The sequence below is a fragment of the Sander lucioperca genome, chromosome 13, assembly GCF_008315115.2.
Source record: "Sander lucioperca isolate FBNREF2018 chromosome 13, SLUC_FBN_1.2, whole genome shotgun sequence".
Taxonomy (NCBI): Eukaryota; Metazoa; Chordata; class Actinopteri; order Perciformes; family Percidae; genus Sander; species Sander lucioperca.
In genome coordinates, this window is record NC_050185.1 from 6,981,490 (window position 1) to 6,996,763 (window position 15,274).

The window sequence follows — 15,274 nt, forward strand, 5'->3', positions numbered from 1 at the left end:
AGTCGCTACAGATTCGTTCAGGGCTGCACGATATGAGGAATATATGTGATATGCGATAATGTTGTTGAATATTTGCGATAACGACATTTCTTGCGATAAATAAACAGATATTGAAGTGTACTCAGTTCTGCCTTTCTGCTGCTTTCAGTATTCTGCTAAAATACAACAAATTGCCTGTTGAATTTAAAACAAATGAAAGGAAATCATTTCCAACATTCTTTTATTGAACGAATTGAACAAACTGAACATTGAATTAAACATAAAATGCACCACTAAAAAAGAATGACAGTTACGTTTTTAAGTGCAGTTTTCTGCTGATATTTTCTTTCAACTAACAGAAAAAATCTTTTGAGTGTCTTTTGCGATATGTCGCAGCCTTTCGCGATGTGTTTTATTGCGCCAGTTGATATCGCGATGACGATAAAAAAAACGTATATTGTGCAGCCCTAGCGCAGTTGGACCGGGCAAGAAACAAGAGCAGTCAGATGTTCTGACGGGTTAACAAGTCAACAGTTTAGCCACATTTTCAAAGCCACTTTATTTGGAGGTTAAACTGCAAGTGAACACATCTGAAATGTCGCAAATAAAGAGTTCCAGTTAAGTACGGAAAGTACAGAAGGTCAAAATTGAACCAGAAAGTCAGTCTGTGATCGATGCTCACAATAGACAGTTTGAGTAAAAATTGTATTTGACCTTAGTTTCCTCTTTCGAATCGGTTTGACTAACCTGTTTACAATCTGTATGTTCATCTGACTGCTTGCCTAATTTGGTAAGTACTTTGTTTTTATTACAAATACCATATGAGGGATGGAGAAAATACAAACATAAGCCCTGGGGAAAAAAAACTGGAATGATTCTTTTAGACCTGCATAACATTTTTCTGTATTTTTTGTATCTCTTTGTATTATTTTTTTAAAGATGACTGGAGCTGTTTTTGTGTCCCCAGGATCAGAAGAGGAGTCTGGCGTGTGAGAACTTGTTGCATCCCCATTATCACGCTGCTACACAGGAGCCAGAATGGACAAGCCTCTCATTGGCTATCGCTCTCATGTCTTCCGCATAATTCCACCAGCAATGCCTCGGTTCAGCCGATTCCCCAGCTCCCCCCAGGATTCAAAGCTCACATGCTGGAATGCTCTTTCAGCTGAGTCAGATTGAAAATGATTGTGATTAAATCATGCTTACATTTTTAGAATAATGTTAGACCCTTTATAATGTTGTATATGGAAATATATTGAATGATTTGGGAGTTGCTGGGGAAACAACTCATACACCACCAAGGGGGAAAAGTGTTTTTCTGTGTTTCTGCTCGTCAGTTATAGGAAGATTATTCATCACCCGGGTTCAATGTTTAAAGGTTTTTTTCCACTTGTCCGGTCGGAAACAAAAAAATCTACTTGCCCGAAGTCAATTTTTACTGGCCCCTATACAAACTGTTCTTTTCGAAAGAGAAAAAACGTGGACATTTCTTTTTGAAAAAACTTTTTTTTAAACCGTCAAAAGCACCTCAAATCATTCAACAAGCATTCTTTGGACGGGGGCAAGAGAACGACAACCTCATTTATGATGCGATGATGCCCGAAACGGGCAAGTGGGTTGTTTTATTTACTTTCCGGCCTTGGCGTTTTTGCTTTCCCCGGGCCATCGGGCACCTAACTGTTGAACCCTGATCACCGACATGATATCACAAGTTCCCATGCTCCCAAGCAACAAATGATCCTCGCTTAGGGCGTTGAGCCCTCGTGAAGTGAGACTCCATCTCTGCATTGCTCACTCTATTGCAAAATAACTTGATTTATTTTCAGAGGTACTTACTTCCACCAGCGTGATCTTTGTCTTCCTTCGCTGAGTCCAGTCTCAGCTGAGAGAAGCTTTTCTCTCCAGCCTACCTCAGCTCAAATTTCTTAACATGCCTCACACAACGGGGGTCTTTAAAGGTACTGCTGTAAATGTTTTAATTTTTTTTTTTTTTGTCACAACCATGTAGCTCCCATAAACTCAACAAAAAGTGATCCTCTTGGCAGTCTGTCCAAACGGAGAGAAAGCTTGATGCTCAGCCCCTCAGACAGACAGCATTCGCTGAGGTTGCTGGGCCTTGCATGGGCCTTGTTTCAAATAATGGCAGCTGTTTTCAACTTGTTTGTTTGTGTTTTGGATCATTTTCTGTTTCTTTTTTTTTAGTCCGTAATTGTTTTGTTTTTTAACCTTTCAAAATGAACCGGTTTGACTGAATTATGTCGTCGTCATTACAAGCTATTGCCTTGTTCTTGTCATTTCTCTTGCCAGTGCCTACTTCACATGTTTGACCCCGGTGCTGTTAAACCGCCTGATCAGTGCAGAGTAAACAGGCCTCATCACAAGGATGCTGCTCCTTCAATGCCTAATTCATCACAATGTTGTATTATCATCCAAAAAGGATATATACCCATCCAGCAACTAAAGCTCTAAAACATTGCAGCCATAGAAACGTGATAGTGACTATATTTAATGATACAGTATAACTGGAGTAAAGCCATGCTCGGTAGACCTTACAGTCCCAAGCATCAGCTCAGTCTGTTGCCGTAGCAACAGTTTAACGAAAGCTCAGTGTGCCTTTTTCCCACGATTTTCAAACTGTAATGGGTAGAGCCTGAGAAATGTCTCAGGAACAATCAAACACTGGAATAAATGGGAAGAATACATCCTAGTTACAGTAATGATACCCGAGTTGGTAAAAGATCCTTTGTCGTGGTAAAGGTGCATTGCCAATTTCTACTTTGAAAGAGCCAGCTTGAATCAAAAATCAAACACAGTATTTCAAAGATGTTTTTTCATTCAGTTAAGTCATTTTCAAAAATGTTTAACCATCTCTCCAAAATATAAACGACAAATCAAGGCTTTAAATCTCTGTTACCTACTATTCCCTCTCCTCCTACTTAGCCACTGTGGCAGACTGACAGACAGAAAAAAAGTGTCTATATCCCAGCGAAATGACTCTGAACACTTTAACGGTGTAGATAAAAGTCAAAGATGTCTCTCTTATTTTCGGGTTAACCACAGACTTCTTCATGCCCGCATGTACATGGCTAAATAATCAGAGATCAGAGCTATAGGAATTTTGTTCTAGCGTGGACTTTCCCTTAAAGGCTCTTAAAGTCAAAATGTGAAAGAAGCAGTCAGACTTCAGATACAGTTTAACAGCAGACAAAGAGCTCATGGGTATTGCAATGTAACCAGTAGCACTTACTAAAGCCTCATATGTGCCTTATTCATTCAAACTGTTCATAATCCTAAATCAGGAACCTCCCAACACTCTAAGCTCTTACATGTCTAACCAAAGTGGCAAAATCTTGAACACAGTGAATTTATAACATAGTATGTGTTGTGCCTTTTTTTCCCCCGCTTCAACCCTTTCCTTAAAGCTTTAGTGCGTAACTTTTTTGATGTTAATGAACGTCCGTTACATTCAAGCCATTTGCCAAATGAGTTGATACAAAGCTAATTAAGACTATCAACTCCACTCAACTCTCTCTGTATTTCTCAGTATGGCTATGTTCAAAAGATTGTGGCGTCCGGCGACTTTCGGGCGCAGAAACTCGAGCAAAGATAATTACCTCTTCTGAAGAGTTCATCATGGTTTTTTAATCCTCCGTGTCCTCCTTGGCTACTAGCAACTGTGTGGAGGAGGGGTGGGGGCGCGTGCGCGATTACGGAAGGCTTGTATCATGTAGATGCAACAACTGTCGTTGTCACTACTTAGAATTCCTCATGGGGGAGACAGAAACTACGCACCATAGCTCTAAATCCCAGAATTAAATGTGCTTTTGATGACAAGAGAGAACATGCCAGAATTGAAGTGGAAATCATTTTGGTGTCAATATTTTGGACAACCATGCAGAAATGTTCAACTGCAGTCCCTCGTACTAATACCTCACTTTGAATGTGTCAACGCAGCGTCCTCCAGCTAAAGTATCAGGGTTTCCTTGTCTGTTATTGTCCGTGCCCAAACAGTCTCAGAGACTGAGATGGAAATGACTGAATTACAAGCAGCACTTTGGCTTGAGCACATTTTATATTAAAGAAAAAACAACGTAAAACTCATAGTATTAATTTAGCCCCAGACCATCAGCACATGAAAAATAGCATTTAGTGATGCCGCCGAATATCTCATGTGAGTTCATCCTGTTCAAGATCTTTCTCTTTGTGTGTTTTTTTATGTGTTTGTTTTGTCATGTTTTGCAAGAATAATGAGCTGAACATTAAGGGTTATGTCAGTATATTTTGGATACTTTGTGTACAAAAAGAGAACAACAAAAAAAACAGAAATGAGATAGTGTTGTATTTTATATATAATAGAACATTTCAATATAGTGACATGTCACTAATATATTTATTTACTAATATATTTATCCATTTTGTCCAGGTTTGAAAGAGTTGTTTCTGTATAGACTGAATGTTTCTATATAGAAACTGACCAGTGCCATCACAGATGTATCAACCTGTCTTCATTCCAATTATATGCAAATAAATTATTTTGAAATAAAACCTCCGTGCTGAATACGTTTTATTTGCAGGAGAATCCAAAGAATTTCCTACAGCATCAAATATGTTGTGTTTGCTGCCAGTGTTGTTAAAGGAATAGTTTTTTAGAAATCCTCAAAAAGAAGAATTACTCAAAACATTGATGTACAATACAACCCTAAGGAAGTTCTATTAAAATGAGGGGAAAGAAACTGTGGGTAGAGTATATAGTATGCTGCTCAAGGCATAATCTAAATATGGTTAACTGCAAAGATTGTATGATAATTGGAATAAGGATCTCAAAGTAACACAAAATGTTTGTCACAAAAGTGCCTATATCCCATAAAGAGCATCACCATGAATGGTAAATACCATACAGACAGATGGCGAGAATATATTTTACTTTACATAACTTTGATAACACCCTCATGCACCCCTTGTGGGTGTGAACAAAAGAGAACAAAGATTGGATGTCTACTACTGTGTGTGTGTGTGTGTGTGTGTGTGTGTGTGTGTGTGTGTGTGTGTGTGTGTGTGTGTGTGTGTGTGTGTGTGTTTCCTTGCTCTGCAGAAAGACATGGCTTACTGCAAGTATAGTGTATTAGAATGTGATACCTATAAATATGAATGTGTGTAACCAGAGAGTAACCAATGACATGATCTTATATGTATAGGAATTATGAAATAACTTCTTTTATTTAGTGAAGATAGGAACCAAAACCATGTGGTGGAAAATGTGAAACTTACTTATAAGGTGTGAAGTTTTATTACATATAAATTTTACAAAAAATAATAATACAATTTTCCCAACATTAATATAGGTGAATTGTTCTGTAGCCAAATATCTAAATTGAGACACACTTTAGCTACAACGCTGTTGTTTTGACAAAGAGCACATGGGACTTTGCTTATCATTTGATCTCAAACTTAGTGCGCTGAAAATGCGACAGATTTAATCACTACGGAACCTCAGTGGTGAATGCAAAGGCTGAAAAGGGAGAAGTCTGTCATGCCTGTCATGTCTGTCATACAATAGATTTAAGTGGGGATTCGACTGACATCATTTTTTGTGTAAAATTTTTTTTGATTTGAAGCATGACTTAAAGTCATATATGACTGATTTTGGGAAATACATGTATTCACTTTCTTGACTTTCTCTTGGCAAGAAAGCAAATAATCATATTTTCCAATCTGTCAAACAATTCCTTTCAAATGTATGAGTATCTTTATTTAGTCATACAGCAGGCAATCTATAGACAACTTAAATCATATCTGATAACACTTGCAGCATGTCACATGAAGATATTCAACACTTGGTACATGTGTTTGATATACTGTGTTGTTGATTGCCTCTGAAATGCACGGCCATATATAACAGTGTAAGTGTGGTTTGACAGCAGCAGTCGGAGGATCAGTTGAAGGCTTTGGCCTGCCCTGCGGGTGTCAGCACAGTGAGGTTGCCCCTGGCGTCTTGGTCCTTCTCAATGGCCTCAAAGAGAGACTTGAAGTTCCCTGCCCCGAAGCCCTGGAGAGAGAACAAGCACACACAGATGGCTAATTACCCAAAGATCTAGCGTCTTCTGTGTCATTTGTTATGGCTCTGGGGATCTCCTCTCAGACACCGTTCAGGGTGTTCAAAAACTTTGATGTTGGATCACGGCAGATAAATATTCCCACATCCACTGCGCTCTGACAGGGAGCTACATTCACCGGGGGGCTCACAGATTAATCATGTAAATATTTTCATAGATAATCAAAAAGATCAAGTGTTGGCGGTTGCTCTGAGGAGATTCTTTGCTGTGGTTCAGATTCAGTTTCTCACTTTCATGCATTGTGCATCCACATCTGTAGACTCTGCTGGAGAGTGACAAGATGTGCCTGTTCTGACAAGCAAAATGGGTGCTAGGTGTTAGAAATGAAGTGCCACAGGGTGCAACCCAATCCAAAGATCCCCATCGCTGTGAGGCGGGGAGCCTTTTAATCTGTATCTGTGATAGATTTACTGAGCTTTTACAAGTGGGCTACTGTTATACTGTTCACACTGGGTGGGACCTGCAAACAGGTGTTCAGGTGGCCCGCTCTCGGCTTCTTAAAGGTGGTGAAGGTAAGAAACCAGTGGTGGAAGAAGTCTTTAGATCCTTTACTTAAGTAAAAGTATTAATACCACACTGTAAAAAATACTCTGATTCTTAAAAGTAAAGGTCCTGCATTAAAAATGTTACTGAAGTAAAAGTATTTAAGTATCATCAGGAAAATGTTCTTAAAGTATTACAAGTAAAAGTACTCAATGCAGAAAAATCCTCCCATTTTAGAAACTGGAAACGATCAATGAAGTGTTTAATGGTCTAATCATTTCAGCTGGACTTGTAGGCCGTTATATTGTTGGGTAGTTTAATTTATAATAAAACATCATATTTTATAAACTACATGTGTTTTGTGTGCAAAAATCCTAATCTGTAAAGTAACTAGTAACTAAAGCTGTCAGATTAATGTAGTGGAGTAAGAAGCACAATATTTCTCTTGTGGAGTAGAAGTAGAAAGTGGCATGAAAAGAAAAGACTCTAGTAAAGTACAAGTAACTCAAATTTGTACATAAGTACAGTACTTGAGTAAATATACTTAGTTAAATTCCATCACTGTAAGAAACAGGACCACAGGCCTATAGATCCTACCACAAATAGACATAATAGGATTACCTTCCAGTTATCTGTTAAACCAGTGGTTTGTGTAACCGGTATGTTGCACTTACAAAGTGGTTGTTCCGCTGAATAACCTCCAGGAAAAGAGTTGGTCTGTCCTGCACAGGTTTGGTGAAGATTTGAAGGAGGTAGCCCTTGTCATCAAAATCAACTAAGATTTTCAGTTCCTTAAAAGGAAACACAGATCGTGTATAGTTTAGAACACAAGCAAAAAGACTGTAAATAATTTCAGGCTGACTGAAATAATACGTCTCCTCACCTGTAAGCGGTCGAGGTCCTCCTTCACCTTGATCTTGGCGGTTTTGAGATTCTTCCGCAGGGTGTCGTAGTACAAATCAGGCGCTGAGAGGAACTCTATCCCTCGGGCGCGCAGGTTCACTACCTGATTTAAGACCCGGGGGGGGGGGAGAAAGCAGGATCTAAAACTTGCCTTTACTTGCAGATTTAGGAAAGCTGTGCAAAGATGAAGCTGAAGTTTGTGGATTGACATAGAATGTTGTTGATAATCAAGTGCAAGAGACTCACGGCTTGGATAATGTTTGACGTGTTGAGGGCGATATGCTGAACGCCTGGTCCCCCGTTGTAGTCCACATATTCCTGGGAAAAGGGAAATGCAGAACATAAAATGCACTGAGGCAGGGGTGTAAACCGGAGGTGTCACCAACATCGACAGAGGGATCCACATACAGAAGGTTTTGATTTTGTTCATCATTCTGTGCCTCAAGCTGATAAACCGCTGCGATAAACCGCTGCGATAAACCGCATTTGTCTTTTGTGATACACTACTGCGATAAACCGCTGCCATACAAACTGCGATACAAACTGCAATAACCGCTGTGATGACCGCTGCAATAACCGCTGCAATAACCGATATGATAACCGCTGTGATACATACTGCGACAAACCACTGTGATAAACAGAAAGTATACTACAGTAGGCCTACTTAACTAAGCTGATAAAGTCCCACCTGGATTTGTGAGATTTTTTTCCCCATTGCAGGTTCGTTGATGGGCATCTTGATGGTCTCTTCGTAGTTGGTCACCACTATAGACCTCAATGAACTGTATTCCGTGTGGATCTGCTTGTCGTCTATTGACCAGAACCGATGGAACATCATACACTTCTGATACCTGGAATTTGGACAATGGAAACAGAGAAGGTGACGATGAGCTTAATGAACAACTTTTTCTTTTATTGAAATTAAATTTGGACTTTTTTAATTTATAGACTAGCGATGTTGTACTGGAGTCCAATTTTTTTAATATCTGCACTCACGTCTCAAACTGTGACAGAGGTGGAGTAAACATGTGTGTGTTTACTTATCCTTTTGCCCTGTGTATCTGTGTACGTGAGCTCCAACAGGAGGCTTACCAGTCTGAAACTGGCACCATTTGGTCATCTGGCTGGTTTCCCACTATGTGATCGATGAAGTTCAAACCTCCTGGTGGACTACGAAGAAAAGAAGAAAAAAAACATTGCATGGGTACTTTTCCATGAAAGTTCTGAGAAAAATAATTGAGAATACTCGTTGCATACATTTTGGTAAAAGCACAAGAAAATGTGATTTGATACTCACAGTGTGGCTAACAGTGGATCTCTAAACAGAGGCTTATTGTAGCCTGGCAGGAAAAGGCCTTTGTAGGGACTGAGGTACTCAATGAGTGTGTGTGTTGTATCTCCATACTGAGGACAAAAACACAAACACAACATTATTATTCGTTCCCAGTTTCATGTGTGAGGGCTTTTCAAATGTGCGTCACTCTTTACGTACCGTTTGAATCACAGCATACTTGACCCTGCCCTGGCTGTCCTGCTCCACCCAGGGTTCCTTGACGATTACAGCTCCTCGCTCTTTAGCCGTCTGTCAGTGGACATGTTTGGGATCAGTTGGCAGTGGTAGAAGAAGTATTCAGATCCTTTACTTAAGTACTTTGTAAAAGTACTAATGCAACACTGTAAAAATACTCTGTTACAAGTAAAAGTCCTGCATTGAAAATTTTTCTTAAGTGAAAGTATGTAGTATCATCAGGAAAATGTAGTTAAAGTATTAAAAGTAAAAAGTAATCAATGCAGAAAAACCCTCACATTTTAGAAACTGGAAACGATCTAAACAGTTCTGCCAATCAACTAAGTGTTTAATCGGCTAATCATTTAAGCTGTACTTGTAGGCCGTTATATTGTTGGGCAGTTTAATTTTTGCAATGCTATGTTGTGCAAAAATCCTAATTTGTAAAGTAACTAGTACCTAAAACTGTCAGATGAATGTAGTGGAGTAGAAGTAGAAAGTGGCATGAAAAGAAAAGACTCATGTAAAGTACAAGTACCTCAAATTTGTACTTACTTGAGGAAATGTACTTAGTTACATTCCACCACTGTCAATTGGGCAAATACAGGAGCGTGACAACAGTTGTTCTGTCTGAAGACAGCTCCTGGAAGCCCTCCAGTGGCTGAAGACAGAATATCTCCCCATACATGCTGTAATATACTGCTTTAAGTATGAGGCTACTGTTGATCTCTGTTCAAAGTCAGAGCGAGTTTATCCAAACCTCTGGTCTGATCTCGACTGAGGTAGAGAGTTCAAATGAGCCGCTAAATATCAAAGCTCCACTGTTGCACCACCGGCATGTTTGTCCCTATTTCAACACCCGTTGAGTGCACCACACATAGAATGATAATACAAATCAGGTTGGGTTTATTTCTTGAATTTGAAATAGAATTGCAGTTGAAAATTGCATCAAGTTAGTGGAGGTGAGTGAATATACATATCAGTATATACATTACATTACATATACACCTGCCAATTGCACTTACTATATATTTGTTTTGCAAATTCTGCACTCAATCCATTCAGCCTCTTTTTTCTTTTTTTCTTATTCTTCCTATGTTAAACAGCCATTTGTATATATTTGTTTCTGTATTTATTGTTTATTTAATATTAATGTTCGGTATGTTTGTTTGTTCGTTTATGTATGCACCAACCACCAAGGCAAATTCCTTGTTAAGTACTTAGTTGGCAATAAACCTGATTCTGATTCTGATTTGATTCAGTAGAACTCAAATATGTTACTTTTCCTATTGCTGTACATAATGTAGGCCTTTATAAACATGTGGTGGAAAATAACTATGTACATTTCGAGGTACTTGTATTCTCAGTTCTTCCACCACTGTATATAAATACACAGCTTTCTGAAATTGTAAATTTTCAGTTTTCCAAAAACTGGCCATAACGGATGTCAAATCAGCCTCTTGCATTTAAATTTCAGTTCATCTTCTTCCTCCTTATAAGTGTTACCTTGATTAAAAAGTCACAGTCCTCCACTTGGAAAGCGATGTCTTTGACTCCATCTCCATGCTTAATCAAGTGTTCTCCCATCTCTGAGGTGAAGATAAAACCATGTTAAAATGCAGACATACTGTATGTCATGTTTATAGCATTTCATCTTTCATATGTGAAAACTTGCCTTCATTTCCAGGGTTTAGTGGTGATTCAAATACAAACATGATCTGTGAGGAGAGAGGAGGGGCGGTTGTGTTTGTGGAGAGGATCATTGATCATGGATAAATTGAGTTTTTATTCAATCAGCACAGGATGTCTGACTGCATACCTTATCCTGTCTGATGACGTGAGACACCACCTCTCGGCTGCCAGTCTCCAAACCCTTGTAGGCCAAAGCCTCGAAGCCCATCTTATCACAGTAGAACGAGGCTGCCTGTAAAGTAATCAGACTGTCTTTCCAGGGAAGGGAATGTATGATGGACTATGACAATGTGAGATACTGTTGAAAGAGTTCTACTCCTGCCAGAAATGTATTGTCTGCGGGTTGCTCAATCCAGGCTGTGTGTTTTCTGGCCTGTGTGCTGACCCACAATGAATATATGAACTGAGTAAGTTTGTGTAGCAGGTATGTTTTTATGTATTTACCAGCACCAGATCCTCCCATTTTAAAAGCTGTATTTGGCAGTGTAAGCTGTATTTGTTGTAAAGAATAAATGTCTTGTTTTTGAATAGTTTTTGACAAAAAGAACAGAGTCTGGAAGTTCCAGAGGCTACAGATTAAACAACTCGTGGTTATTTTAACTGTATATGAAGAACAAAATGTACAGTTGTTATGTAAATACTAAACCTGCAGATGTTTCTGTAGGTACTAAAAGTCAACACAGTAACTAATATTTACCCAGTAAAATGTATTAAGATGAAGCATGACAAAGACACTGAATGTTCAAACGCAAAATGTTTGGAATCTAACAAAAGTTCATCTTGATCCAAATATGAGTTATGAGGAAAACAAACAATTTGACTTAGATTTGGATTTGACTGGCGCTATCATTATAAAACTGTCACAGATGACAGCAAACTGTTAGTTGTATGTCAGCGTTTGGCTACTGACCTGTTTGGCATTGCCGACCCAGAAGGTGACATGATGAAACTTGACAAACTTTCCCTTTGCGTGCTAAATGCCAAAAATACAACAGAATAATTAACATTGGCTGATGGTAAAAACAAAAACAAAAAGTATCCGACAGTTTAAAGACTCACACAAGTGAGAAAAATAACACCAACTGTTTATGTTTTAGAGCTATTTAATGATAAGCTTCAACTAAAGACTTGTAAAGAAATATCATATAAGCTTCAGGTTTAGAATAATTCATTTATTCCTTCAACATTCGGCATCCTGTGTATGATTCAGGCCTTCTTCTGCAGAACAAGCAGTACTGTTAACGCATCAAAGTTCATCACATATCACAGACTCCTGTCCACCTTCAGAGGCAGTTTTATTCTTACCTTCTCGCCTTTATCTGTGTAGCTTGTCTAAAAACAAAAACAAAAAACAGATCATTGTAACTTCATCTGCAAGTGCTCAGACTAACCTACAGTCAAAAGATCTTTGGTTCTTATGCACTAAAGATATTATTATCTCCTCAATTACTGCTGTAAGAATGTCTAATGTCCCACAACTGAGAGCATCTGCTCATCATAATTGAGTCTCTTACCATGCTGTGATTGTAGATGGGCCTCAGTTCAGAGAAAAGAAAGATCAAAATCAGTGTCCTGCACGACGGGGTGCAGATAAGTACTGACCGGATGACCAACTGTGATTGGTCCTTTAGGATCTACACCCACCTGTCCGCCTCCTCGCTTCCTGCTGCACTTTAGCTAAAAAGTTAAACAGCAGAAGTTGTGTCATCTCTGCTGAGTCCAGTGTCTAATCAGTTGTCACTCCTCAGAGCCTCAGTTGTCATAGAAACGTAGACACATAGACACATTGACATCAGCGTATATATAGGGGAAATCATGAGGTACAGAGCCTATACACTCACTCTATAGTCTTGGATGTTTTGCCTGAGATACTGAATACACCTCTCAGCCAGGTGAACATGCAATAGGCTCAGGTGAAGAACTGTTTGTTTACTCTTTACAGCAAAAAAAAACAAAAAAAAATGATGCATCCAGAATATGAATACAAATGCAATGGTAGTAATGTTGAGGGTAAAAAAAAAAAAGAGAAGATAATCCTGTTCCACACCAGTCCCTCTGTGATCCCTCTCTGGTTTCTGCACCACCAGAGGGAGCAATATTGCCTGATTTAAACAGAAACAGACAAGCAATCATGTACTATAAAATCAGTAAGAAATTCCAGAACTTTCTACAAGCATGTGAACTGATTTTGAATATTTCCTCATTTTATTATTGTTCTTAGAAATTACATATTCTATCAGGAGCCTTTAATTTCCTTTCCATAAGGACTCACACATTGAAATAGTAAATAAGACAGGCTGTAATCATGTTTATCAAGATTTAACATCTTATTAATTGTTGTTTTCAGTGTAGGCCTACCCCTAGGTCACAGTATCTGGCATATCAAAAAGCCTGATAATGACAGCAAAAAATGTGCACATGCAGTATTTATTTAACATTTTTGGACAGTCTTTGAGCTTGTAAAGATAGATAGATAGATAGATAGATAGATAGATAGATAGATAGATAGATAGATAGATAGATAGATAGATTTTTATTAAAATGGGAAATTACACTTTTACAGCAGCAAAAAAAATCAGACACACAGCCCACATACAGAATATACATGAAATAATAGGCTACAATATACATGAAATAATAAATAGGATAGAATACAAGAACAAATATTCTATATATATATATATATATATATATATATATATATATATATATATATATATACTGTACAAGTTAGAACATTTGCATAAGAGGGGTCATGTTTTGCCCAGCTGTGAAGGGAGAAATGTCAGAGGATTGTAGCAGACACATTGTGTGGCTGTTGACTGGTATCGGAGAGCATGTGAGGTCAGGTCCAGGCTGTTACAGACAACAAAAATAGTGTCTGGCCTGAGCTACAGTGCTGAACTGCATGGGCATATCAGATGTAGCCTATGTATACACACGCCACTATCTGTGTCAGGGAGCCCCATTAGAACGACAAGACACATGCAGTGAATTGCCCTACACATTTGCATAAAAAAATGGGTCACTTTTAAATGAAGTGGCTCAAATGAAGAAGAAAAAAAGAATCCATTAATGATTATTTTAGATTAATTGCTTTGTCCATCAAATGTCAGAAAAATAGTAAAAAATGCCCAACACCAGAGTCCAATGTAATGTCTTCAGATTGCTTGCTTTGTCCAACCAATGTTTCCAAACCCAATATATTACATTTACAGAGAACAGAAGGAAAAAGAGTAAAAAAACAGCAAATCATTACATTTGAGAGGCTGGAACCAGAGAATATTTGGTATTTTTGCTCGGCAGATGGCATTTTTCCGGAATCAACTTTAGCTCTGACCTTTTAAAGGTTGTTTCGACCTCCCTTTCACTTCTCTCTTTCACTTCTGTTTTCATTGCTGTTAATAATAGGAATATATATATATATATATATATATATATATATATATATATATATATATATATATTTTTTTTTTTATCATTGACATTAACTTTATAAAAGAAGACACTCAGGAACTCTTCCTTTTATATTGCACATTTTCAATATCTTTAGTTTTCTATACTGTTTGGCTTTGCCTTACATTTGCACTATATAGAATGTATTACTGTATTTATTGTACATATTGCTTATCTTCTTTAATTGTATATATTACTTATCTTTTTTTATCTTATTTGTATATATTACTTATCTTTTTTATTTTCATATATATTACTTATCTTTTATATTTTTACTTGTACGTGTCCTTATTGCACCGTGGGTCGTTAAGAAATGTATTTTCAATTGCTCTGCGTGTCACATATTGCATAATTGAAAATAAAGTTGACTTGACTTGATGTATGTTTCAACTCATTTTCAAAGCTCTTCATTTCAGTTTTGAAAAATGAAACCAATTATTTTTATTGTTATAATATTTGAAAATCCTGCCGGACTGTGACTGCTAGAACTGTGTGCTTGTGCGCACGTATTTGTGCTGTGTACGTGTGTATCCAGTTTGTGCCGCGCTGTGATTTTCTATTGGTGCGCTCTTGGAGATTTGTGGCCCCTGATTGGCTCTGATGTAGGTGTGTTAAATTCAATCGCTTGACTGTTGTTAATTCTTATTGGCGCTAAGGTGTAGAATGTTCAGTTTCCTTCTTACCGATTGGCTAGTGCTGTTGTCATCACACAAGAATGCGGAAGTCGTGTACTCTACTGAGTCACCGTTCTGTCAGCTGATTCTTTCTGAGTGAGTAACTCGATTTATTTTTTAAAATGAAGTAACTTCTTAATAATGTATTGTGTGTGACATGTTCTCATACTGTCAGACTTGGGTTGAAGGTGTGAACCTTAAGGCGTTTTGTCGTTTCCTGTTGGTACATGAGCGAATTTTACACACCAGCCTAGAAAGGTTGCTATCCGGTAGCTAGCATGATGCTAACGTTTGCAAACACTGCACATACACATACACGCACACTTTCGGTTTGTCAACTAGTCGCCTCCTAGTACAGTGCCTGTCTGTAGTGAGGCTCTCGTCCACTTTCACTTTCACCTGTCTTTAAACTTTATCCATGTTATCATATTCACACCTGTTGTGTTGTCACGAGTCAAACAGAGCAC

General features: G+C 38.1%; 3 protein-coding genes across 5 annotated transcripts in view; 2 read left to right on the plus strand and 1 right to left on the minus strand.

Annotated features, from left to right (window-relative positions):
• Positions 1-3,269, plus strand: part of LOC116058126 (E3 ubiquitin-protein ligase RNF43) — a 96,546-nt gene extending 93,277 nt beyond the window's left edge. Inside the window, exon 9 of one of the 2 annotated variants that reach the window (XM_031310787.2) lies at positions 947-3,269. In XM_031310787.2, the coding sequence (XP_031166647.1) occupies positions 947-972 (26 nt within the window). In that variant the 3' untranslated portion in view covers positions 973-3,269. The remainder of the gene's footprint in view (positions 1-946) is intronic. The other variant, XM_031310788.2, reaches the window with a different exon arrangement.
• Positions 3,270-5,729: 2,460 nt separating this feature from the next.
• hpda (4-hydroxyphenylpyruvate dioxygenase a) lies at positions 5,730-12,334 on the minus strand. The gene is made up of 14 exons (XM_031310789.2): positions 12,192-12,334; positions 11,983-12,009; positions 11,588-11,650; positions 10,805-10,909; positions 10,661-10,703; positions 10,492-10,574; positions 8,971-9,060; positions 8,776-8,882; positions 8,571-8,648; positions 8,167-8,329; positions 7,725-7,796; positions 7,459-7,581; positions 7,250-7,366; positions 5,730-6,025 (listed from the first exon to the last, which is right to left on the minus strand). The coding sequence occupies exons 1-14, from the start codon at positions 12,192-12,194 to the stop codon at positions 5,912-5,914; spliced, it is 1,188 nt and encodes a 395-aa protein (XP_031166649.1). The 5' UTR covers positions 12,195-12,334; the 3' UTR covers positions 5,730-5,911.
• Positions 12,335-14,800: 2,466 nt separating this feature from the next.
• The window catches only part of mtmr4 (myotubularin related protein 4), a 48,361-nt gene continuing 47,887 nt past the window's right edge, over positions 14,801-15,274 (plus strand). For both annotated transcript variants that reach the window (XM_035991062.1, XM_035991064.1), the window contains exon 1: positions 14,801-14,903. The gene's annotated coding sequence lies outside the window, so the exon portion shown is untranslated. The remainder of the gene's footprint in view (positions 14,904-15,274) is intronic.

Bases quoted from the DNA above. Each gene is read 5' to 3' on its own strand.
- hpda (XM_031310789.2), bottom strand. The intron at 11,651-11,982 runs GTAAGAATAAAA...TTTGGCATTTAG, and splicing joins ACACAGATAAAGGCGAGAAG to CACGCAAAGGGAAAGTTTGT. The intron at 10,575-10,660 runs GCAAGTTTTCAC...TCTTCACCTCAG, and splicing joins ACTAAACCCTGGAAATGAAG to AGATGGGAGAACACTTGATT.